General features: G+C 33.2%; 1 protein-coding gene and 1 long non-coding RNA gene across 12 annotated transcripts; both read right to left on the reverse strand.

Moving 5' to 3' along the window:
* Window positions 1–384: 384 nt before the first annotated feature.
* LOC141707077 (uncharacterized) lies at window positions 385–11,652 on the reverse strand. Of its 11 annotated transcripts, XR_012568963.1 has the most exons (11): window positions 11,522–11,652; window positions 11,210–11,297; window positions 10,976–11,116; window positions 9,616–9,696; window positions 9,432–9,503; window positions 9,271–9,354; window positions 8,759–8,812; window positions 8,594–8,680; window positions 7,772–7,840; window positions 1,645–1,726; window positions 385–693 (listed from the first exon to the last, which is right to left on the reverse strand). It is a non-coding gene; the product is annotated as an uncharacterized LOC141707077 (long non-coding RNA). The 11 variants fall into 11 exon arrangements; XR_012568968.1 differs by lacking the exon at window positions 9,271–9,354 and having other exon boundaries at window positions 1,667–1,726; XR_012568959.1 differs by lacking the exon at window positions 9,271–9,354.
* A 13,669-nt stretch (window positions 11,653–25,321) lies between these two features.
* Window positions 25,322–26,457, reverse strand: LOC141707078 (hydrophobic protein RCI2B-like). The gene is made up of 2 exons (XM_074510059.1): window positions 26,135–26,457; window positions 25,322–25,558 (listed from the first exon to the last, which is right to left on the reverse strand). The coding sequence occupies exons 1-2, from the start codon at window positions 26,213–26,215 to the stop codon at window positions 25,475–25,477; spliced, it is 165 nt and encodes a 54-aa protein (XP_074366160.1). The 5' UTR covers window positions 26,216–26,457; the 3' UTR covers window positions 25,322–25,474.
* Between the last annotated feature and the right edge of the window lie 238 nt (window positions 26,458–26,695).

The following is a 26,695-nucleotide window of genomic DNA, read 5'->3' on the forward strand; positions in this document are numbered from 1 at the left end:
GATTTTGTAGAATATTCAAAGATAGAAGGTAATTATATTATTAAGTTATTGACTTTACTCAGTTATTGACTTGTTTTTTTTTATAAAAAAAGGTATTGACTAGTTTTTATAAAATCATTCACACTTCTAGTTTAAAACTAGCATGTTTGCCCGTGATTGCATGTAGTTCGTATTTTTATTTGTGATTTATATTATTTCTTTTTAGTCATTTGAAAAAATAATGTACGGTAAGTATTTATATATGACTAATAAACAAAAATCTTAAGTAATCCTACGTATAAAATGGCATATTTTTGAATGACCCAACTTTACAAAAGTACATATCAAACCAGTTTGCATATCAATGAAAATAAAGCGCAAAATAGCTTGAAATGAAGCAAAATGAAAAAGAAAATACATCTCTTAATTTAATCACGAGCTAAACTCATTGACGTGCTCTGAAAAACTTAATATTATATAAACTGCCTTCTTAATGCCTAAAAGAATGTATTAAACAGGTTTATCAGATTCTTGAAACATTGGCATAAAAGGGAAACTCTTGGTGCTAACAATTTGATAGAAAAGTTACACTATTTTCTTTCGTCCTGGCTCACTTTATCAAGGAAGAAATACAACCTCCAAGGTCAATCCACTAAATGTAACGTACAACCCCAAATTTTTTGGCAGGATAAATCAATATCCAAGGTCAATCACCTGCAAGAATCATTTTAGTGTTACAAGTAGAACCACAAAAAAAAAGGAAAGAAAAAGAAACATCTGTAATTGTCTAAATAAAAACTTAAGTCATTTAAATTCAGTTTTCTATTTGTTTATCTTGAATTTTTTTTTTATGATAGGTTCTTTTATTGTCCATCTCGCTCTCTCTTCTTTCATTCACATTCACATGCTTCTCGACAATAGTTTCTATTGTACTTCCCAAATCGAGCTGTCACTATACTGGGTATCAAACAAAATGCACAAATATATAATCAGCAATATAAAACTCCTTAAGTTCTTTACAAAGTTAACTAACAAAAAACTGAAAAAAGGGCAACAAAAAATATACAAAAGAATATAGTACTTGAAAATGAATTCAATTAAGCCAAAAATAAGTGGACATTCCCAGACGCAGTAAATAAATATGATCAGGTTCACGCTTTGTAAAAGGCACAATAACTTGCTAGTTTATCTAAATGTGATAAGTTGCTTATGATCTTCCCTAAAGATCAATATATAACTGATGCTAAAATATAGAATAAAAGATAAATGTAAAATTCTCTAAAAATACAAAGGAATTCCAAAAGAATATTACTTCCTCCGTCCCACTAATTTTTGTACGGTTCTTTTCTCATACTTGACACACATTTTAAGGTTATTATTAAGTATAGTTCCATAATTTATTTATAGAATTTTTCTATTTTTATATAAAAATTTAAACAACATATTTTTATTTAGAAGAAAAAAATATTTAAAATAATTTAGGGAACTCTACTTTATCGGATCCTTAAAATGTGTGCTAAGGCCCCGTTACCCAACATAAAAAACTTGGAGGGATGGAGGGTGTATATCTAAATCTACAAATGTTTCAAGATGTAGCAATATACATAGAAATACATATGTGCCGCATGAAAGATTTAAATAATTATGTATATAACCATTACGTACAACAAGTTTGCATTGAAATTACGTCTTGTAACTTTGCTATTCGTATTCGACATCTGTAAGAAGTTAAGAGCCCTGAAGTGATCTGCAAAAGATTAGAGATATAAAAAATATGAAATTGGGAGGGCAAGCATTCTATTCCCAAATCCAGGATCTTACAAAAGAAAGAGTACCTCAGAAAAAATTGGAATTTAAAAGGTGTAGAAAGACACACACCATCTCATGAATGTAGCTTTAATTTTACAAAAATAGCAACTAAATCAAATATTATTTGGAGTACAATATTACAACATTACATATTAGTCATAACCATGATAATCCTTGCCTGTAAAAAACTATAAATGTTGGACATATAAGACTTCAGACTAGTATATAAGAGAAAACATGATTGTAGAATATAGAGCGATGTATTTTATTGATAGGCATGAACTTATTTTATAGTGCATAGCAGCTACATCAGTGCATGAAATCAAGTTTAATTTTATAATAAAATCTTCTAACAGATAGGTGCCATATAATCAGCCAAATAGAGATATTCCAGGACCTTAATTACAACTTAAAGATTGAACTCTTGATTATCAGCTTCAAGAATCATATTCATTAACACTCCTTGATTCTGGAGCTGCAAACACCAAGCTTATGCCTCAGGAATTCATATCTATTTTTCGAAAGTGCCTTTGTGAGAATGTTGGCACTTTGATCTTCTGAACTGCAATGAATCAATTGCACCTCCCCTTCTCTCTGGACTTCTCTTAGGAAATAGAACTTAATTTTAAAATGCTTTGTCTTGTCATGAAACACTGGTTTATCGGCAATTGAAATTGCAGCTTGGTTGTCCAAAAATATAGTCGTACCTTCATGTTGCTCCATGTGCAAGTCCATCATCAGTTTCCTTAACCATAAGGCTTCAGTAACAGCAGCAGTAGCAGCTACAAACTCAGATTCAGTTGTGGATTGGGTTGTTATTTCCAGTTTATTTGAACTCCAGGAGAACACTCCAGAACCAAAGCTAAAACAATAACCTAATGTGCTTTTCATGTCATCTTCACATCCAGCTAAATCGCTATCAGCATAACCATGGAGTCGGAAATTTTTAACTTGACTAAACTTTATCCCAAAATCAGTTGTACCTTTAACATATCGTAAAATTATTTTACCAGCTTGTAAGTGAATTCACTAGCACAATGCATATACCTTGAAAGGATACTCACAGCATTCATAATATCCGGCCTTGTTGTGGTCAGATACATTAAACATCCGATTAAGCTTCTGTAGAGTCCTTCATCAACTTTAGGAGCACCATCTTTTTCACAAAACCTCTTTTTATTATTCATCGGGGTTGCAGAAGGCTTGCATTCATCCATATTAAACTTCTTCAGAATTTCCTTGGTGTATTTCTTTTGACATGAAAATCTCATTCGTATTTTGTTGCACTTCCATGCCAAGAAAAAATGTCATCTTTCCGAGATCTGTCATCTCGAACACAGCTTTCATTTCTTCTTTAAAGCAGTCTATCTGATTCAAGTTGCTACCTGTTACAAGCAAATCATCAACGTATAGTGATACAACCAGAATTTTGTTATCCGATTTCTTGACATAAAGTGTGGCTTCACTTAGACTTTTAGTGAAAGCCAAACTTAACAAATGAGTGTCGATTCTGCTGTACCACGTCCTTGGAGCTTGTCTACAGCCATACAAGGCATTTATCAGTCGATATACCTTGTCCTCTTGTCCTTAACAAACAAACCCTTCTGGTTGCTCGACAAAAATTTCTTCCTCCAATAAACCATTCAAAAATGCTAATTTGACGTCCATTTGGTGTACTGTCCAGCCCTTTTGTGCAGCTAGAGCCAACAACATCCTTATAGTTTCCACCCTCGCAACTGGAGCAAATGTTTCCGAAAAGTCCACCCCATAAATCTGAGCATACCCCTTAACAACAAGTCGTGCCTTGTACTTGTTTACAGAACCATCGGAATTGAACTTGGTTCTATAAACCTACTTGACTCCTATAGTTTTTTTATGTTTAGGCCTGTCCACCAACTCATGTCTGATTTTTTTCAATCATTTTAAGCTCCTCCTTCATTGCAGCTACCCACTTCTGATCAGTTGCAGCTGCTTCGTACCCTGCGGGTTCCATCAAAGCGACATTGCATTTTTGATGAATCTCTGAAAGTAGCCTGGTTCCTCTAACAGGATCATCATCCACATTATCATCCTCTTGGATCTTGACTTGCTCATCATTTTCCCAATTCCATTTTTCCGACTCAAGAAAATAAATATCTCTGTTGATTGTAATTTGGTTATTCTGTGGTTGATAGATCCTGTAGGCATTTGGAGTGTAACCAACATATATTCCAGTATCTGATTTCGTATCCAACTTGTCTCTCTTAACTTGAGGAATATGAGAGAAACATAGACAACCGAATGTTTTCAAATTAAAAAATTTGGGTTTGTATTCATACCATACTTCAAATGGAGTCATCTTCCTTAAAGCTTTTGTTGGCAATCTGTTTAGCAATAAAATCGATGTATGCGTAGCCTCGGCCCAAAATTTCTTTGGCATCCCTTTGTCATGAAGTAAACACCTTGCCATCTCCATGATTGTCCGATTTTTTCTCTCCACAACGCCGTTCTGTTGAGGAGTATAAGGTGCTGTCAACTGATGTTCAATTTCTGCATCTCTACAAAACTTATTTAACTTTTCAGAGGTATATTCAGTTCCGTTATCAGATCCGATCATCATAATTTTGCGTTTACTCTGAGTCTCAACCAAAGCCTTAAAAGTACCTAAGATATCGGCAACTTCAGATTTTTGTTTCATAAAATATATCCAGCACATTCTCGAATAGTCATCAATAAACGCAATATACTACTTACTGCCATTTAAAGATGGTGTACACATTGGTCCTGCCACGTCTTTGTGTATCAGTTGCAGCTTCTCTGTGGCCCTCCAAGCATTATTTTGTTGGAAAGGGAGTCTATTTTGTTTTCCATAATGACATGCAACACATTGAGGTGGCTCATCTCCCAATGCAGGCAACCCTCTCGCCATGTTGTTCTTCTCCATAAACAGTATAGCAGCATGATGAAAGTGCCCCCATCTTTTGTGCCACAACATTGTGTTATTATCCTCTTTGTGTACAGCAGCCTGCTCTTCATTTGTCAAATCCAGGACAAAACTTTTACCTTTCATCGGAACTTTGAAATATCTACACCTCTTGCATCTTTAATAACACAATTGTTGTCATCAAATAACACCTTGTAACCTTTTTCTGTCAACTGAGAAACACTCAACACGTTCTGATTAATTTCGGGAACATATAAGACATCAAGAATAAGTTTCAAACCTGTATGACATTAAATTTCAATTGTTCCTTTGCCTTTTACTGCAATATATGCTCCATTTCCAACTCTGACCTTAAAAACAACAGCCTCGTCAAGATCTCTGAAGAGTTCTCAATTATATGTCATGTGATTTGTACAACCACTATTTATAAGACAACTTTTTGTTGTATTCTGAGCAGAAAAACATGATGCTACAAACAACTGCTCCTCATCTTGATATTCATTTTCAGCAGCCTTGGCTTCCCCTTGTTGAGACTTGCAAATCCTTTCCATGTGTCCTAACTGACCGCATTTGTGACATTTAACATCTGGTCTCCACCAACATCTGTTTGGAGGATGGTTAGTTTTTTTGCAATAGGAGCAAGGTGGAAAGATCTGAGTGTTGTTATTTTGATTGCTTTCGTTGCTTGAAAAATTTCCATGTTTGTTGGTTTTATCCTGCCAATTTCTGTTTTTCCCACCATTTTTGCTGAATGATTTGGCTTGATAAGCACCTTCTACAATCCTTCCTCCCTCATAAGCCTCCTTTGTTCTTGTGCCTTTAATGCATTTAACAACTCTGTTAACGTAATGTTTGACAGATCTTTAGAGTTTTCCAACGATCAAATTGTAATTTCGAATTTCTCAGGAAGTGTAAATAGTATTTTTTGAACAATTCTAGAATCTGGAAAATCTGTACCAAGGAGTTTAACTTTATTAGCAATTCCAAGAAGTCTATCCGAATATACCTTGATTGTTTCAGATTCTTTCATTCTTCGCATCTCAAATTCCCTGACTAGATTCAACACTTGCATTCCTTTAATTCTTTCATCTCCTTCGTATTCGCTTTTGAGAAAATTCCAGATTTCAAAAGTTGTCTTCATTGTCATAATCCTTGTGAATATATCTGATGAGACAGAAGCAAACAAAGTAGCTCTTGCCTTTGATTTTTTTGTCTTCCTTTCCTTATGATACCTCAATTGAGCCATGGTTGGATTATCAGCCAAATGAGGAAGTTCGTAATCCTCTTCTACTGGTTCCCACAAATCATTTGCCTCAAGGTATGCTTCCATTCTAGCCGCCCATATATGATAGTTTTCACCATCAAACGCAGGTGGTGCAATGTTGTTGAAATGTTCTGAATCCATTTTGAATCAGAGATTTTCTTTTTGTGTGTGTGTTTGTGTTTCTTTGAGGTGTGTATTGAGGACTTGTGTTTGACAGTTTGTTTTCAATAGCACAGGTCCGTTAAGACTAATGCTCTGATACCACTATGTTGGACATATAAGAATTCAGACTAGTATATAAGAGAAAACATGATTGTAGAATTTAGAGCGATGTATTTTATTGATAGGCATGAACTTATTTTATAGTGCATAGCAGCTACCTCAATGCAGGAAATCAAGTTTAATTTTACAATAAAATCCTCTAACAGATAGGTTCCATATAATCAGCCAAATAGAGATATTCCAGGACCTTAATTACAGCATAAAGATTGAACTCCTGATTATCAGCTTCAAGAATCATATTCAATAACAATAAAGAACAGGGAGAAGAAAGGATAAAAAGCGAGACATATGAAGAGATAAGATAGGAAAGCAGTGTGTACTGATCGATGAATTCGGTCCACAAATTTAGCCAAATAGATGTCATATACAAAAAAATTATACACCATGTTAATAACTGAAGCCAATACAAAATGTGTAGACCATGACATTTATTTCTCGTGTAATTGTACGAAAGAAAAATTAGAATTCATGGACAACCTAATATTCTGAAGGGAGATAAAACTTCATAAAGGATTAAACTGTAAAAAGTATATATAAGTGAAAAGACCGTAAAGGTCTAAAAAACAACCTCAAAACCAAAATATTTCCAGCCAGAATCAATCTGAGTAGCACATCCCCATTACGTCTTTTAAAGAAAATATCCACTTCTAAAACCTAGGATCCCTAACCATTGCAAACTGCTCATTCCTACATGAAAGTCATTTTTGCTTCGACACAAAAAACATGAAGACTTATTTGACATCTAGCAAGAAATAACCGATGTCTATATGCATAATTATTGGTTCAGAATGTGATAATTTGCAAGAAAAAATGTTTCAAAATTAGCTACGGAAACTGTAATGTAATGTCAAATTGAAAATTAGGATATCATTGTACACAAATTTCAGCAGCACAGATCTCCAATCAGGTACATAATGTAAACAAACGATGAGAAAACCTATTCATTTTTTACAAATATTATCTTACAAAATGTTATATAATGTAACATTTGTTTAATTATATTTACCTAGAGAATGAACTTAAGCATGGAAAAATCTGTTATAAATAATACTCCCTCTGTCACTCCCATTTGTTTACACTTGCCTTTTTGGGATGTCTCTTCCAATTGTTTACATTTCAAAATTTTCCAAAAATAGTAAAGTTTTTATAATTTTTAAAATAACTACATCCACTACTTCTCTCCACTATACCCACTTTATACATATAATATTAATCGGTCTCAGTACTTCACTCACTTTTAACTTTACTTCACTACTTTATCATTTTTCTTAAACTTCGTACCCAACCCAAATGTAAACATTTGGGAGGTACGGAGGGAGTACCTTTTAATTATTTAAATTAGTAAAATAATCATATCTAAATTATCAGTAAAACTTACATAGCATCGCACTGCACAATGTTTGGAGGGTAAACATTTTGAGATTATATCACGAGCATTGCTCTAAAATGATATAATTTTTGCATCGGACAAAGTATTTTTGCATTGAAATTTGAAATAGGAACATGAATGGTACCTGATAACCGTTTTAGAATCAGTAGCAGAGGTTGGCCTGCGGGTTGTCCAGAGAAGGCGTTACCCATTCCTAGTAAAAGCAAGATGTTTATCAGGTTTGGGGAAGGGGAAGTCAGCAAAATAAAATGTAACCCTATATTATTTTAGATTATAATTCATTAAACTGATCCCATTATTAATGAACATTATTGATTTGGATAGTTATAACTTTCTGGAAAGTGCTAACATCCTGCTGCACAATAACTCTAAGTTTCCAAAAAATATCTAGGCAAGACCGGTCTATATTCTGTAGTAGCAAACCTCATTCCAGTTTATATTTTTTAGCATGACAACCAATCAAATTTAATAAGTAAAAGATTATATATTGTGTTCACCTTTCTACTCGCTGCATGAACGAATTATGGGGGGGGAGGAGTTTATTAATATCTAGATGAGATGGGATCAATTCGACGAACCTAAAAGCAAGGTCACCTTGACATGCTTGAACACATATTTCTTCATTCTAACACAAACATGTATATATAATAAAACATGGCAATCTTGTCTCCAATAAAAAAATTAAATTGCCTAACATTATTGTTATTGGCTCGCTAAAATTATAATTCATAACATTAATGAAAACTTATATATTCTTTTCCATTTTTTACCCTGCCTTCACCAAGTCGTGAGCACATTCTAGGGTACCTTCAATTCTAGCACGAGACTATTGGTATCATCAGGTTTCTTCTGTTGTATTGTTGTTATAACAAAAATAATAGTTAAGCTACTTTCCCCTTGCTACAACAGATGGAATAACCCTTAGGGCCGCCACCAACATGCCTACCAGTAAATTCAATACCCCGCACCATTGTGTGGCAGAAACCACAATCCTGGCCTGGTCGGCCTAAGTGTTGAATGGTGTTGGTGTTAGCTGCAGTAAAGGAACATAAGCATAAGTGGGGTGCACATTACTTTTGCAGCAGATAATGGGCATAAATCATAATCTTACCAAATTCCTGCTTCTTTTTGTCAATATTGTTACGTTTCCAAGGTGTTTCAAAACCTGGCATGACAAGGACAAAAAGTAAATATCACAAAACCATGGAGGCTAATAAGATGTCACAGAGCACTGCCACATTTTTAAAAATGAACAGCAAAACCTTGTACTAATTTTTTTTTTAAAAGAATCAGATGAACACATGCACACTAAACATGATCAATTTGCATTGAATTTCTAACTAAATTACATGAAATAAGGTAGAATACATAAATTAGGATAGTTTATTTAATATGTACATATAATTAAAATATAATTTTGTCTCAATACCAAAAACTCTCTATAAATCAATAACTATTAATTTATCGATTAATTACACCTCTCAAAATTAATAAATTGTCCGGGCCTAACTATTTTATTTCACAGGTTTACTGTACACCATGAGTTTTTTTCTTTTTTGTTGAGTCCATAAAATGTAAGGACATCAGAAGTCAACATATTTGGGTTAATAAGCTATCCCAGACCTCAAGGGCGAGCCGCTCCCCTCTGGACAATCTGCGGGCAGTTGAGGAGCACCTCAATTTTTGAGAAAATGTACTGTTTGCAGGCTATAGGAGGTTGACAGCCCAACATGAGTTTTTTTATTATCAACATTGCATTTGGTCCGGGGAAGGAATTGTTCTACCTGGCAAAGGTTCATGCGATGCAGCACTGGGGTGAGGTCCTGCTAGCTGTCCGGAGATGGCATTAGCAGCTCCTACCAAGAGTAAGATGTTTGTCAGGGAGGTAGGGAGGTTGAGGCAGGCAAGAGGCTATAGTTGACAACTAAACCTGTGTGTGATTTTGTGTGTAATTTAAGCTAGGCTTACCAACACATATACTATGACACTCAAGCCTGCCAAACAGGCCTAGAATCCCATAAATAACCTGTCACTGAATGATGAGATAACCTGGACATGAAGGTTGGCAATCACTTAAGCGTGAGAATCACTTAAGCTTGACAATAATAAATAAAACTAAAAGGAACAGATAAGAACTACCATACAATCGAAATACTTCAAGGTTTTTTCTTGAAGTAGGTACGAAACTCAATTCAGTACAAGAACTGTAAGAAACAAGCATAAAGTAACCAAAACGTATGCAACTGTATCGTGTAGCTTCAATTTTTTTACTTGGAAGTGGGTACAAAATCCAATTCAGAACAAGCAGAACAAGAAACAAACTTAAAGTAACCAAAACATATGCAACTGTATCTTGTAGCAACACTGATTTTTGCCACATATGACCTAAGTTACATATTCATAAGGCCAACCCATTAAAATATGCAGCCGGAAACCCAAACAGTCAATACTAAGAGCAACTCCAATAAAAGCCCCTACCCATAATTGATCTAGGTGGAAATTATATAGGGGCTGAGATCAAAAATCAGTCCTCCAATGCAAATCCATATCCGTCAAAAATTTAGGGGACAGAAAGCTCTTCCCCTTATTTGAGGGAGCAAAAAGCAAACCCCTATAATGCCACATCAGCATTTGTTTCCTATAATATAATATAAATCTACTTGAACGTTCCCACTTCTTACATATATTATCTTAGATATTAGATATATATTAGTTTTTAAACGTAGGTAATGAATATAAGTAACACCATTAGAGTAAAAAAACTTTTTTGCTACCTAGGTAATCATTATTTTGTTATATTTTAAGTAACCACTTGCCATTGGAGATGCTCTAATTCACTTTATTGTATTGCAAAGTCTGTTAAACGCAATTACATAAGTGGGAGAGTAGAAAGATTATCAAATATGAGTGGAATGACGGGCACATACATGACATATTTACGGTGCTATCTGACATGCTGATTTGTTATCTAGATTTTCTACTAACAGCATATGTAATAACCTTAAGAACTCTGATACAGAATAGTAGTATAATTTAGGGGTGTTGTAAATCCAGAAATAATTACACATGAAAACGTATCCTTCACAGCATGATCATATAAAATGCAAACAGAACTTGATGATGGAGCAATGTACAGAGATGACCTAATTGAGCATATTAGGCACCAAGCAAGTTGTAAATTCAAATTATTTTTTTAACAAAAAAAAATAGTTCATGGGGATCATTAGTATTAAAAGTTTCAGCTCGTTTTTAGCCAAAAATGCAGTGATATCAAAGTTCATGCGTTGTGCACAAACAAATACAGTAATCTATGCTACTCAGTACTCACCTATGGCTATTGACGAAACGGAAGATAACGCACTTAATTGTATTGACGAAACAGAGCACCATGAGCTTCTACTATCTTCACAGATGTGCCACTTATAACATCAATTACGCGTGCAGAACAAAATGCTACACAATCCATCTCCTGAATCAAAAACAACAAAATGAAACTCCTCAAACACGTATTTTTTAGGACCGTAGAAAATATTAAAACAACTGGATATCATAAAATTTGTACATAATTGTAATCATTCACCAAACAACCGATGCTCGTTCCATTTCTCCACCATTTTAGGATTTTGCCTTGCGATAAAGATACCATTCAACTGAAACATTTTAACAAACACTTAGCCATCCCCTTAATCTTCTCTGAAATGGACACAATCATTAGTTATATAAGCACACGTTTAACCATCCTGAGAATTTAAAAACCAAGCACACATTTTTCATGAATCCATTTAAGGAAATGTGTCCTTTTTTCTAACCTCCTAATTCATGAAATAAATTACAATCGAAATTATACGCACAGAATATAGTGTTCATTGCAAACCTCAATCACTGAAGATGGGCGATGTTTGGATTTTAGAAACAGTTGGAGTCTATAGGGGGCGAGGATTGGGAACGGGTTTAGAGGGGCACACTGGTCTCTTCAAATTGAATTTTTTTAATAATTAATCACACAAGCACTCTTCAGAGTCGTGACCGGGAAGGGTAGACGCGCTTATCCCTGTATCAATACTTTGTTGACTTCTTTTAAATTAAATAAATTTGTTGCGGATAGGCTGACATGTTCTCGTATAATAGATAATAGTATATAACTTGTGCGATGCACAGTTGTTTTTATCATCATATATTATAAAATATAGTTTTAATATGTTACAGTTGAGATTCGAATCTTATACCCCTACTATAATAATTTTACAATGCATCACGGTTATTTTTATTATTATATATTATAATTTTAATATATTGTTGGTAGAATTGGAACCTAATACTTTTTGTATAATAATATTTAAGATTATATCTAACGGTTCTTATCAATTTGTTCTGACGGCTCTGGATTGAGTAACCAGGTATCAACGGCCAAAATTTTAATGTTTCGTATTTAATATAATAATATAGATAATAGATAGTAGTAGATAGTAGATGATGATAATAATAATAATAATAAATAATAATAAAAATAAATAATAAAAATAAAAATAATTGTTAGCTAATGAGTACAACATGGGGTTGAATGTGTTTTGTGAATTTATAGCCTTTTCAAGGTTTAGATAATGGTGTGTGAACAAAACAGTTTAATTATAGAGATATTATGCTCGCAGAATTAAAACAACAAGCACAACAAACACAATATTTCAAAACTCACTTAATTTGTATTAATTAAGTTTGTCTTGTTACAAATTATGTATTCTTAAAAATATAAGAATTTAGCTTATTTCTTGAGAGAATACAAGAAAATTTGAATTTGTTTGTTACTTCTAAACTAAGGACCAGTGCATGCTTTATACACTAGCAACACGGGTTTACAAAACTTGCACTAAAATGTACTAAACCCTTTTCTAAAGCAACCTATTTCTCTTTCCATTTTTTGCTTAGCAAATCTGTGCAGAATCTTGTAGGTCTGTGAACATCCTTTATCTAGTTAATCTTGGCACTTGATCATGTATTCTCTCCAGCTACTTTGTCGACTTTTCAATCTAGTTGATAGATCGTTTGTTGACTGATAATCTTGAATCTTCATTTGTTTGCATTATATATTTGAGAGGCATATCGAGATCTCTAGTTTGTTCTATAGAGAAGTGACATCTCGATAATTATAATGATTTATCGAGATCTCTGAGTTCTCTGTAGGTGTAACTGACTTGCCGAGATCTCTTGTTCTTTGCATGTTAAATGACTTTTCGATATGTCTGAGATCTCTACATGTAAAATTGACTTGTCGATACAAAGATCTCTATATACATTTTGACTTGTCGCTATATCCGAGATCTCTAATTATAAATTGATGTGTCGATATTTCCAATATTCACATCTTCATTTTAACTTGTCGATATCTCTAAGTTCTCTACATGCAGAAATGACATGTCGATATCTCCAATTTTCATATATTCATTTGACTTGTCGATATCTCTGAGATTTCTCTATAAGTCATTTTGGACTTCTCGATAAGTCATTCTGGAGTTCTCGAATGACTTCTCTGTATTACTTAATCTGTGACTTGTAGATATCTTGACTTTAAACATTTTTCTTAAAACGGTTCATTCAACTCCAAGCTTCTTCATTATTCTCTAAGGCATGATCATGGCTTGATCTTCTTCCAGAGTTTATTTCTTAGTTTGAATCTGTTTACAGAAAATATTTCAGTCTAATCTTCTAACCTTTTTACAGACTCAAATAATACAATACAAAATACAAAGTTGATTATCAAACAACTAAATCTCCGGATTGTCAATGTTATTTAGTCTTGTTATTATACAAGCATGCATTGCACAATAATAATAATAATAATAATAATAATAATAATAATAATAATAATAATAAATGACCGAAAACCGTTAAACCAAAAATTTCAATATTTTGTCTATTATATAATAGCATAAATAAATAGAAAAAAAAAATTCTATAGAGACCACCTTTTTATCGGAGACCTCGGAGATCACCTATGTTCTGCAATCAAAATACTATGAAATATATTACTTTGTGAAATATGTTTTACGAATATCACTAATTCATTAAAATTGTTGAATATTATTTAAGTTTAATAAGTATAATGTGTATGTTCTGCAATTTGAACAAATGTTCTAACTAAATATATTTCCTAGAATAAAATATTTTGTAATGTTCCACATGCAATACATGTATGATATTCAAGATTTTGAATAAAATAATGATCTTTGTAGAATCTAATTCAAAAATAATACATTTTGCAATATTTTTTTGCAATATTTTAGTTGCAGAACATAAGTAGTCTCCGTGATCTCCAATAAAAACGTGTATATAAATTATAATTGAATCGAAACTTTAAACTACTTCTAGGAAAGTAAGGTCTTAACCTTTGCATCAAGATTTTATTGACAATATATGAAGTATTATTTTTGTATTCTTAACATTCAATAAAAATGTATCATGTAACATATTTGTATAACGATATAAATTTATTTATTTTTAATTAATTACTTTAAAAATATCCGAATTAAACCCGAAACCGGCCCGAAATCTGAAAAAACACGAAGGATCGGATCTGGATCTTGTTTTTTCAATATCCGGACCCGAATCCGAACCAAAACATAACGGATCGAATTTAGATCTTATGAAACCCGATCCGATCTGAACCATGCCATCCCAGTATTGAAAATTTGCCTACAAAAATTGCACTCAATATATTTTCAAGGATTTCAATCACATCTGACATGCAGTCCAGGTTTGTTGCAAATCTTGGCAAAACTTGTCATTTGACCGAAATCTTGTTAGCTTGCAGTGTTTTCAGGATGTGAAACGCGATCTTTTGCTCATCTTTCTCTGTGATTTTCATATTCGAACCAGTTCTGTTTTGCAGAATTTTTTAGTGCTGATAATGTCAAGAAAATTTGAATTCCTTTTTCTGCGTCCATGTCGGAATTTACTGTTGTTGGATCCTGCAATGGCTTCCTATGTTTACGTGATTTCTTGTTTAATGATGTTATCCATATTTACAATCCTTTTACAAATGTTAAAGAGTATAAGATCATGTTCGGATCTTCCTCAACCACCTTAAGATTTTAGTGTGACTGGTTACTTAAAATGGTATCAGAGCTCAGTTTAGGGAGGAACTCGGGTTCGAGTCCTCCCACCCCATTTATTTAATTTAAATATTTGTTATTGGTATTGGTCGTATTTGTTGTTGGCAATCGTAATGAAAAGTATCGTACGATTGAGGGGAAGTGTTAAAGAGTATAAGATCCTGTTCGGGCCTTCCTCTACCACCTTAAGTAGTGTGACTGGTTACTTAACAATTACTACAAGAAGATGCGAAATACAACGCAATGGTTGTTAAGATAGTTAACTACTGGATTGCAAATATTGGTGATCGTAGTGTTTGTAGGATCAGGACACCACATACCTCAAAATCAGAAGTTTTTGTAAATGGTTCAGGGAAAACAAATGGAGAAATATTGGGAAAGTACCTTTTTATGTTGAAAGGAGGTTACAAGGAGCTCTTTTTACAAATGGAAGGCTTCACTGGATGACTCGAGGAGTGAACAACAGTGTTCGTGGTTTAATAATCTTTTCATTTGATCTCCAAGACCTGATTTTAGTTGTGTTGCAGATGGCCGCAAGTATTTGTTAGCTAGTCTAAGAGGATGCCTTTTTGCGGTGATTTATAAATATGAATTAAACAGATACCAGGACAAATGGATTATGAAAGAATATATTATGAAGGAGTCTTGGATCAAGGAGTTCAAACTTGGAGCTAGGTAATAATGTACTAGAGTCACCCTCTCCCAAGTTGGAAGTACCATTATGGAATTGGGGAAACATATATAATAGGGAATTTGTTCGAGTTCTATGCATATTAGGAAATCGTGAGATCTTGTTGATGGCGATGATGATGATAATAGACCGAATAAGGAATTTTTTAAAATTATATATTACCTACAATAAATATCATAAAAGGTTTAGAATACGTGGCCTTAAATTCTATTTATGATTGGTGACTTGGGCCTATATAATGTATAAACTTGAATTGCGTCCAACTTTATTTTCATACAACACAAAATCCTTAAGAGACTTTAGACTGCGATCAGTAAGGAAGCGATAGCCGACTGGGGAGTTGTGCTCTGCTGCGCGAGTAGTATACCAAGGGCAGAGGTACTTTATTATATTATAGCTTTTCTAGTTAGTATATATAATCTGAAATATGTTTTCTACATTGCTAATATTCAATTGTGGGATACATGATCATTCTTTTAATCATTAATATTTTTATTATAAAAAAATTATCGATAAATCGGTCAAAAATATTTTTCCGATTTGAACGATTTTTGATAATCGCCGATAAATTATCCGATTTTTTTTTAAAAATCAGTGTATTTGTAGTCAGTGTAAACTGGTTTTATGGCCAAGTTATTTTAATAAAAATCAAAATATTATTTTATCGTTATTATTATATTGTCGAGTGATTCTTCTATTTGACATATTTCATACATGGTTAATCGATTATATATTATTGAATTTTTACTCTTATAAGTCGGCGATTAATATGGCCATAACATATGTCTCAAAAAATAGGAACTCTATTCTTTTGTTTCTCCTCCCCTGTCCCGGTACTAGGTTTTTTTTAGCTGACTAAGAGTAGGTGTTCAATTTTAACATCAATACGATCCGTTTTAATGATGTATGCAGCACATAAAGTGCGTTGCACTTAATTATTCACAGATTATCCAACAATCTAGTTACGATATTAGTGGGGAATTAGGTGTTTAAAGGAGACACATCTGATTGTACTCGAATGTTAATATTGTATTCTGCATTTAACATATGCTGCACTTGTTTATTCGCATATTACCCACAGTTTATTCAATCTAATTACCATTCGTTTTATCCAGGAAGCTGTTCACAGCAAATAGGTTTGAAGGAGACAAATCCAGTTGTTATCAAATTTTAATATTGTGCGCGGCACAAATAATACGTGTGCACTTGTGTTTTCGCACATTATCCAACAGTTTGTTCACCTTGCTTTAAATTGACTAATAGTTTTACATTGAGTAATGGATTTTAACCTGGAGAGGCCAAGCAAGAAAAGAGATTGCAAATTACAAGAAAATAACCAAACAAATGGGCTTGCCAGTTTACCTACTGATATTGCACTTGGTATATTTTCAAGACTTACCATCACATCTTTAATGCAGTCCAGGTTTGTATGCAGATCATGGCAAAACTTGTCACTTGACCGGAATCTTGTTAGCTTGCATTTTTCTCAGGTTGCGAAACGCGATCCTTTGCTCATCTTTCACAATGATTTTCCTATTCGAAACCAGCTCTGTTTTGCAGAATTTTCTGGTGCTGATAATGATGTTAATGGCCCGTTTGGGAAGCTGGATTTCATTTGAAATTCAGGATTTGATCAAATAAACTGTTTGAGAATTTGGATTTCATTTGCAATCCATGACATTCAATTATTAGTATAAACATGAGAATTTGGAATGAAAACTCAAATACTGTCATTTGAAATCCTTCATTTGAAATGAAATGTAAGTTTCCAAACGCCCTCTAAAGGAATTGTCAAGAAAATTAGTATTCCCTTTTCTGCTTCCATGCCAGAGTTTACTGTTGAAGGTTCTTGTGATGGACTACTCTGTTTATGTGATTCCTTGTTAAACAATATTGTCTATATCTATAATCCTTTTACTAATAACTACAAGGAACTGCCGATAACAACACAATATAAAGATGAAATAGTGCTGTATGGATTCGGATATCAGCAGGAGACTAAGCAGTACAAGGTTATTAAGATAGTTTACTACTGGATTGCAGATATTGATAATCATCGTGTTCGTAGTCTCTACACCCCATTCAGAATGCCACATACATCAAACTCAGAAGTTTTTGTACTTGGTTCTGGGGATAACAAATGGAGAAATATTGGAAAAGTACCTTATTATCTTGAAAGGAGGTCACAAGGAGCTCTTTTTACAAATGGAAGGCTTCACTGGCAGACTCAAGGGGTGGACAACACAGATAACGAGGTTCTTAGACCTGATTTTAAAATCATTTCATTCGATCTCACAGATGAAAAGTTTAAAGAGGTTCCGAGACCTGATTTTATTTGTGATTCTGATTGCATCATGTATTTATTAGTTAGTCTAAGTGGAAGTCTTTCTGCAGTGGTTTATAAATATGGATTACACAGAGACTTGGAGATATGGATCATGAAAGAATATAATGTGAAGGAGTCTTGGATCAAGAAATTTAAAATTGGAGGTAGTATAACAGAGTCACCCTCTACGGAGTTCCCACAACCATTAAGGATACGGAGAAACACTTGTTACAGGGAATCAGTTCGAGTTCTATGTATTTTAGGGAATGATGAGATCTTGATAGAGTATAAAGTTGGAAAATTGGCTTTGTATGATGTGGCCAGTGGAATATATAAAGGCATAACTTTTAAGGGGATGCCAAGTATTTTTTGGACCATCTTGCATTTTGGAAGCCTGAAAGCCTGAATCAGATCGATCTCCCAGCTAAGAATTAGGACTTCCTTTTTGTTAAAAATTTTGTAACTTTTAAGCTTATGCTTCGTAAACTAATTATTTTTCAATAATGTATTGTTGCTGCTTTCTCAATATGTAAAACTATAAAGCTTTTAAATGGATTATAATTAATTCTGCACACTTTCTTTTTTCGAGCATATTCTCCCTTAGTTGATTCACTAATGTCAGTAGAAGTATGTTCTGGAGTTCAGAGGAAATATTCACTAAGCTTTAGAGGGAATCTGTCGAAAGATCAAAATCTTGTTAGCTTGCATCTTTCGCAGGCTGTAAGAGGTGATCCTTTGCTTATATTTCACAGCGATTTTCCTATTCTGAAACCAGCTTTGTGTTTCAGAATTTTCTGGTGCTGATGATGATATTAAAGGAATTGTGAAGAAAGTTAATATTCCTTTTTTGCTGCCATGCCAGAGTTTATGCAGATCTGTAATGCACTCCAGGTCTGTATGCAGATCTTGGCAAAACATGTCAATTAACCAAAATCTTGTTAACTACTTGCATCTTTTTCGGGTTGCAGACGCGATCCTTTGCTAATCTTTCACTGTGATTTTCCTACTCGAAAGCAGCTTTGTTTTGCAGAACTTTCTGGTACTAGTGATGATGTTAAAGGGATTGTCAAGAAGATTGATATTCCATTTTCTACTTACGTGGCAGAGTTTACAGTGGAAGGTTCTTGTAAAGGAACACTCTGTTTATGTGATTCATTGTATAAATATTCTGTTTATATTTACAATCATTTCACTAATGAGTACAAGGAGCTGCCGAAAAACAGGCAATATAAGGAAGAAAGGGTGGTGTGTTGATTGAGTATTATCCGGAGACTAACCAGTACAAGGTTGTCAAGATAAACGCTATTAGCGCGATAAAGGCATATGAAAGTCATAAACATGACAAATAAATTCACTCAATGTCTTCTTATTACAATGATATATATGATTCTCTCTAATCTACTCAAGGATGCACGATATATATATAAGTCATGTTTTCATGATCGTGCCTTGATGCATATGCAGATAAGATGGAGGCCTGACAAATGCTCTTGTGAGCTGCTCAGAATATGGTAAAAAGGAGGATAAAGAGGATCTTGCACTTTTAACACAGAGTGCAGCAGACCGCACATTCTATTCTATTTAGATATTTCAGCAGGAATCCATTTTCTATAAAAACTGTATGAACTGAACCATGTCATATGTTGCCCTAGCTAAGTTAATCTACTGGAAATATCTCTGTCCCATCTTTCTTCGTTCCTCTTGTAGACCGCAAGAATCCTCCTGGCACTACCAAACTAATAAGTCACATTCTCGTCAACCAGGGAACCAAAAGCAGTCGCCTAAAAGAATTATTTCCAATAGTACAAAGTTACTAAGTGATAACTCCGGTCCTTACCGCGCTACTCTCCTCTTTCTACTCGGACTCTGAATTCATTTGTACAAAAGCCTGGTTAAGTGAGGTTTAGCTGAGAGTAGGGTTCCAGCAAAACAGAATCGGGGGATGGCGTCTCCACAGTACCTGCAACTTGAGAATGAGGCGGGACTTTGGAGAAAAGGGGTAGAATATAAATTACTTAAATATATATGATGTCCGTATATGTGGGTAACATAATTGAAGAAGTAACCCCAAAACACTTTTTAGATAGACCTCGATTAGGCTTTGGGGCTTGTACCTTAAATCGGGGTTGTTGGAGTGCCTTGGGTCTTTGGGCACCTGTACATCTGTGATGGGAGCACGTGTCCAGGTGTTATTTCCGGAATTCGGACCGTAGGAACCTTCTAGATCTAGGATACCTGGAAGCCCACAATGTGGGCACGTGTCCATATATCTCCTGTTGTTGGAACGTGTCGGGGTGTGCTCGGCTTGTGCCACCTGTGTGTGAGAGTGTGTGTTACATAATTCAATAATATTCTACGTACTCACAAACTAATGATTGTGAGGAATATTCCGATGTGACAAGACCAGCCGAGGTCCACTGCCACCTGTACCATATCTTAATAATTGGGTCCTGGACTCCTTTTATTGACCTTTTCAAGGGTGAAATATGGGTCAGTATTATTATGGCCTATCACTAAGCAGTCCTAATTAGAGGGATACAACGTGCACACAATATTTTTGAATTTTGAATTAATCTTGTAGCTCAGGTGGTTGATGATAGGTTATAAGCATCCCGGCTAGTGTTCAACCGTGCACTAGGATGGACCAAGCCCAAGAAGAGCCATCACCCTCTTGATCCAAGAGCAAACTAATAGGATGAGTCAGACTCACATGGATAATGGGGTTCACACCCAGTCTAGGAGCGAGGTGACTTCTTAGCTAGTGTCCAGTCCTGCCATAGGGTGAGCCGGGCTTATGGAAGTGTCAAGTCCTACAAAACCCAGACACAATTGAATCTCAGAGCCCATCACGGAGGAGCACGTGAGGTACACCTGGACCCGTGACAATGACAACTATCAACCGCCAACAATTAGACAAGCATGACACGCGTCAGTACACCTTTGGTTCATTCTAAGGCGGTCATTACCTAGACACGTGTATGAAATCCATCCGAGCTAGGCGTTCTCCGCCACCAGCAACGAACGGTCCTAATCTAAAGGTACCAACCCCTAAACCCTGCCATTGGGCTATATATACCCCGAGAGGAAGAGATTTAGGGGTTATGCTCTCTTACATAAATATATACACACTCAGACACCTTACATTCCTATCTATCTTCATCTTCCTAAAGCGAGTCATTACTCTCACACCGGAGGCGCCACAACATTTAAACCCCCCCTCGGTGTTGTTTTGCAGATATCCAACGGTTGCTACACCACAACCGCAAGAAGGGTTCAAGCGCGGCGTCGGAAGTAGCACACCGGAGTTATCATTTGGCGCTAGAAAGAGGTGTGGCTCCGTCCTTGGGTCTCGGTTCCCCTAGACTCATCTTCATCAGCAAAATCTTGAAAGAGTCCATTTCTTTAATCTATAAGAACTCAAGCAATTTAGCTCTGTCATAACTATGAATACTTTTTATTTAAGCCACATTTGTATATGCTCATCATTTTAATAATAATAATAATAATAATAATAATAATAATAATAATAATAATACATGACCGAAAACCGTTAAACCAAAAATTTCGATGTTTTGTCTATTATATAATAGCATAAATAAATAGAAAAAAATTCTATGGAGACCGCTTTTTTATCGGAGACCTCGAAGATCACCTATGTTCTGCAATCAAAATACTATGAAATATATTATTTTGTGAAATATGTTTTACGAATATCACTAATTCATTAAAATTGTTGAAGATCATTTAAGTTTAATAAGTATAATGTGTATGTTCTGCAATTTGAACAAATGTTCTGCAAACTAAACATATTTCCTAGAATAAAATATTTTGTAATGTTCCACATGCAATACATGTATGATATTCAAGATTTTGAATAAAATAATGATCTTTATAGAACCTAATTCACAAAATAATACATTTTACAATATTTTTTTGCAAGATTTTAGTTGCAGAACATAAGTAGTCTCCGTGATCTCCAATAAAAACGTGGTCTCCATAAAGTTTGACCCTAAATAAATATGTATATTATAATAAATACTTAAAAAATAATACATAACTTTATATTGTTGCAAGTATAATTGATTTAAATGCATATATTTCATATAATTTTGTATATATTTTACCTAAAATTTCAATATTGACATTTATTTTTTTATTTAATTAAAGATATACGAACACGAAAATACACGAACCCAAAAATATACGGGATAGATGAATTAACAGATCTAAATATTACAGCTGTAAATCTTTTAAGATGTCAATGCCAGTGCTGCCTCCCTCCTTTCTTCCCCTCTGCTAGGGTTTGTAGATTTTCAAGTAAATCGAGGGGCTTCTACTGGTTTTCTCCGGTGGAAAGCCCCAACCCCTTCATTCTCTTTTATTCATGTTAATTTCATTTCAATAAAACCCAATTTTTCGGGTGTTTGTGTGTCTCTCCTCTTGTAGCGTGTGTTTTGTTTCTTCTTTTGGAGTGTTTGTTATGTTTTTGTTTAGTCATGTTTGGGTTTATCTGGTGTTGGATCTGTTGAGGACGAATTTATTGATATTTTTATTGATCTGCAAAGCCTGCATCGAATCTGGGACGGTGGTGATTATTGCAAGAGCTCGCCTTTCACAACCAAAGATTGTTCATCTTTAATGGATTTACACTTTCGGCATGTCTATAGCTGGTATCCGGAATGTAGATAGTTGGGGTGCCTTCGGCATGTCTATAGCTGGTGTCCGAAATGTAGATAGCTGTGATGCCGCTTCTCCAATCTCATTTTATGCGATTGGTGTTTCTGAACATTGGGCTAACCATAGTTTTTATGTGATATGGTCAATTGCGATATTGCTATTTTCAGAGATGCTTGTGCAATTTGGATTGCTTGGAATGTCTTTAATTTCATTTCTAGCTTCAAGAATTTTAAAATTCTATGTGTTAAACGATCATGAAACAAATCATCTAATTATTTTTAGTATGTTATTTGTTTTACCACCTGATTATATCAACAATTGGGGGTTTGTCCCGGCTGTACTATATTCAATTTAATGAAAATTTTCTGCATTTGTCAAAAAAAATGTCAATGATAGTCGACTCGGCCCTCTAAAGATGGAGTTGAGTTTTGGGGCAGTGACGGTGACAGAACATGATTTAGCCGGGACCGTGCATCCCGTGCATCCCATCAGCATCATGTAAATCTAATAAAGAGGTAGAGGTTAATAAATTGATGATCTTCATCTAGTAATCATGATTTAAATTGGTTATATATGTATGTATATATTAGAATGTTTGCCGGTGCCGTGTTGTGAATTCTTCAAACTATTTTAAAATTATTTTATTAATTTAATTTTATATTTATATTAATTATACTACACATTAATTATGCAATTTTAAATACTTTTAATATATGTTAATTTTAAAACAATTTTAATACCATTAATTATATTCATTTGAAGCACTTTTAATGCAAATTAATTCAGTATCTTTTTAGTTCACATTCAATAAAAATTATATCAGTACATGAGAGTTTTTAAATTTAATTTCTAAAATATCAATTTATATTCTAAAATCAGATGACAGCACGTTAACATGACATTGTATATTCTGTTTGAGGACGGTGTATATTCGTCAGAATTGAGATTATTTTATTCTCGTAAGCCATTCTAATTTTAATGCCGCTTTAGACCTACTTCACTAGGGTCGATCAAATTTAAATCTCTGAAATTTTAGTGCACACAAATAAAAAAAATTGCTTCTATATTATGATGTCCCTTACATTTCTTCTTATAATATCATTATCTTATTTCCTAAATATTAATTAATTACTATTATTCAGTCTTACATATTCACGTACGAACAAATTACAGATTTAACCAATTAAATTGAACCAACCAACTATTTTCTTAGTCGATTAAATTAATAAATAAAATTATAAATGTGTTATTCCCGTAATATAGGGAAATGAATTAAAATTTTAATTAAATAATTCCTATAATATTATTCAACATAGGGTCTCGACTTTTGAAAATTTTATTAAGTTATATTAAATATTACGTTAATATTTAAAATTTTAATTTTCAGGGTTTTAACTTAACATTATTAAAAAAGTTTATATAATAAAAGTATTCTCCAACAAATAGTAATAGTTCATCTAAATTATTATGAATCAATTTTCTTTCGAGAAAGTAAAAATGTGTAAGTTGTCTATCTATCTATCTCAATGTATATATATGAAAATTATTTTTACGTAAACTTACAACGTAAAATTATTTATGTTGTTATTTTCTGTTACCAATTCAAGATCATGCAATATACTTTTGTACAATTATAGGTTAGACAATATTTATTTTGGAGAATTTTTTTACCAATGATCGTGAATGAACCATGATAACTTATTAAAGTATGTGATTTTTCGGTTTAAGGTGAATATTTGTATACAAGTAATATCATCCGGTTTTTACTTTACCCGTGAATAAATACATTGATCCACCATATTAAATTTTAAACAGCTCGACCATTTTATCTTCCGGTTAAATCAATGAAAAAGTTATACACTAATTGTTTTATTTTATTATACCTGAATAAATTAATATTTTAAATAAATATATTTTTATTCTTTTACTAATACTAAGCATGCATATTAGCATAACGGTGTCGGCTTTTAAGACGTTATTTAGTTTTATTTAATATTTTTATTTTTTATCATAAGGATTAGGCTCATATCGTAATTGTTATTTAATTATAATTTTTTATACTATTAAAATGTTAGATATATGATTAGAGTATTTTTCCAAATAATGATGATTCATATAAATTAATTTAAATAAAATTTTATGGAAAATTATTAAAATTGCAATTAAGAGAGTAAAAAAGTAACAAAATGAAGAAAAGGAAAAATTTGCTTGATAAAAAAGGATGAAGCATGATTTAATACATTAATGTTGTTATTAACTTTATTTGAATATATAATCAAATTTACGAACAACTTAAGTAGATAATCAATAAATTTTGCAACTCTCATAAATATTCACAAACCTTAAAAGATTCTATCATACACAAAATACAAATACAAATTATATAATATATAACACACAATTTTTAAAATATCATATCAACTATTATATAATTAATTTTGATAAAGAATGATATACAAATTTTCAAATTATTATCTGCCGCGAGTAAGGCAACTTTATATGCTAGTTTGAATAACCAGCCAGGACGAAAACAGAAGCCAGAGCCCCTGTCCTACCATTATTTCCGACAAAGAAATTTGTGAATGAAATGTTTCTTTAATTTTTTATAATTCAAACTTGTTCAACCAAATTAAACTTATTCAAAAAAAATTCATTGTATGTTCAAATTCGTTGATAAATGAATTAAATTCATACGTTTCACGGACAATTCAGTAGAGCCGGATTTAATAAGTCCAACTATTTGCAACTGCAAGCAATTATATTTTGCAAATTCAAAATTGCATACAAGAAAAGAAAAATAATAAGAATCCAACCACTCTGCAAAAGAGGATGAGATCTTGACAAAATATTGAAAACCCCACTGAAAACGAAAAATAAGAAAAAGACAAAAATTATAATATCATTATTACAATAAACACACAATGAACTAAAACACAAATACATGGAGCCCTTGATAAGCAAGATCTCAGCACTTAAATAAAAATAAATAACATCAAACAAACAATGAAATATCTTGAGCAATCAATTTTACTTGGTGAGGACATAGAGAGCATATAAAATTCCTGGTAGCCACCCCAAAAATGTCAGAAGCAAACAGATCCAGAACTCTGTCTGCACAGCAAATCATCAAAATATTAAGTGATCATTATATCATACTGCAGTTTTAAATCAAAGAAGAGCCACACATGACACATCTACAATGGAGAAAAATAATCATTGTATTTAAGAAAATCACATACTCTCCGTTTTCGTATATTAAGAAAATCTACTGTAACACATAAAATAGTATTTTCTCTCATTTATTTACAATTTTTTTTAAATGTACCTTCCAATTATTTATATTTCAAAATTTTCCAAAAATAGTAAAAAAAATTATAATTTTAAAATAACTACATCCACTAATTCTTTCCCCTATATCCACTTTATACATATAATATTAATCGATACCGTTAATTTACTCACTTTTTAATAATATTAATCGATAACATTAATTTACTCATTTTTTTTTAATTTTCATCCCCTACTTTATCATTTTGCTTAAACTATGTGCCTAATCCAAATATAGAAATAGTATGTAACCGGACTCGATAGCCATGAACTAGATAATTTCATAATACATAGAAGAAGTATGTAAAATAGCGAGAAAGATAGTGGAAAAATAATGAAGAAAAAGAGAAGCATACTGACCTGACATTCAAATCTAAGGAAAACACCAAGTGGAGGAAGGATGATGGCCAACACGATTTCGATAAACGTAGCGCTTCCCATTTTCTTTTTACTTGGTGAGCTTGCGTCTCGCAACAGAAGAAAAACTAGAAAAACGAAATGGAACAGAAGAAACAATTGCAGACTGCAGTTATAGTGTTATTACGTCTATATAAGCAAAACCTTGGACCCAGCAAAGCTTCTAATCAATACACGTGTCGAATGATCGTTTGGTACACAAATTATTAGTATTTCAATTCAAGTCGACCAAAGAGAGTTGTACTTTAACCCACCCAAACAAGTCTACACAGCTTTGTACTCGCTGTTTTGGCTTCAAAGATAAGAAATGTAAAAATTACCAAACGACTCTGGCCTTAATTAGTGGTGCACGTACATGTGATGTGAGCCCAACGAGTAGGACGTCTATTAAAATATTTAACGACAAATGCGAAATTGAAATTTCATAATTTTAGGAGTATTTTTATATATATTAATGAGTTATTTCCTTGATGTTTACAAGTAGGTCTCGCTATATATCAAATT

Source organism: Apium graveolens, chromosome 2 (genome assembly GCF_009905375.1).
Source record: "Apium graveolens cultivar Ventura chromosome 2, ASM990537v1, whole genome shotgun sequence".
NCBI classification, from domain to species: Eukaryota; Viridiplantae; Streptophyta; class Magnoliopsida; order Apiales; family Apiaceae; genus Apium; species Apium graveolens.

Coding starts and splice junctions, on each gene's coding strand:
- LOC141707078 (XM_074510059.1), bottom strand. CDS start 26,215: ATGGGAAGCGCTACGTTTATCGAAATCGTGTTGGCCATCATCCTTCCT. Junction 25,559..26,134: donor TCCTTAGATTTGAATGTCAG/GTCAGTATGCTT, acceptor TTTGCTGTGCAG/ACAGAGTTCTGGATCTGTTT.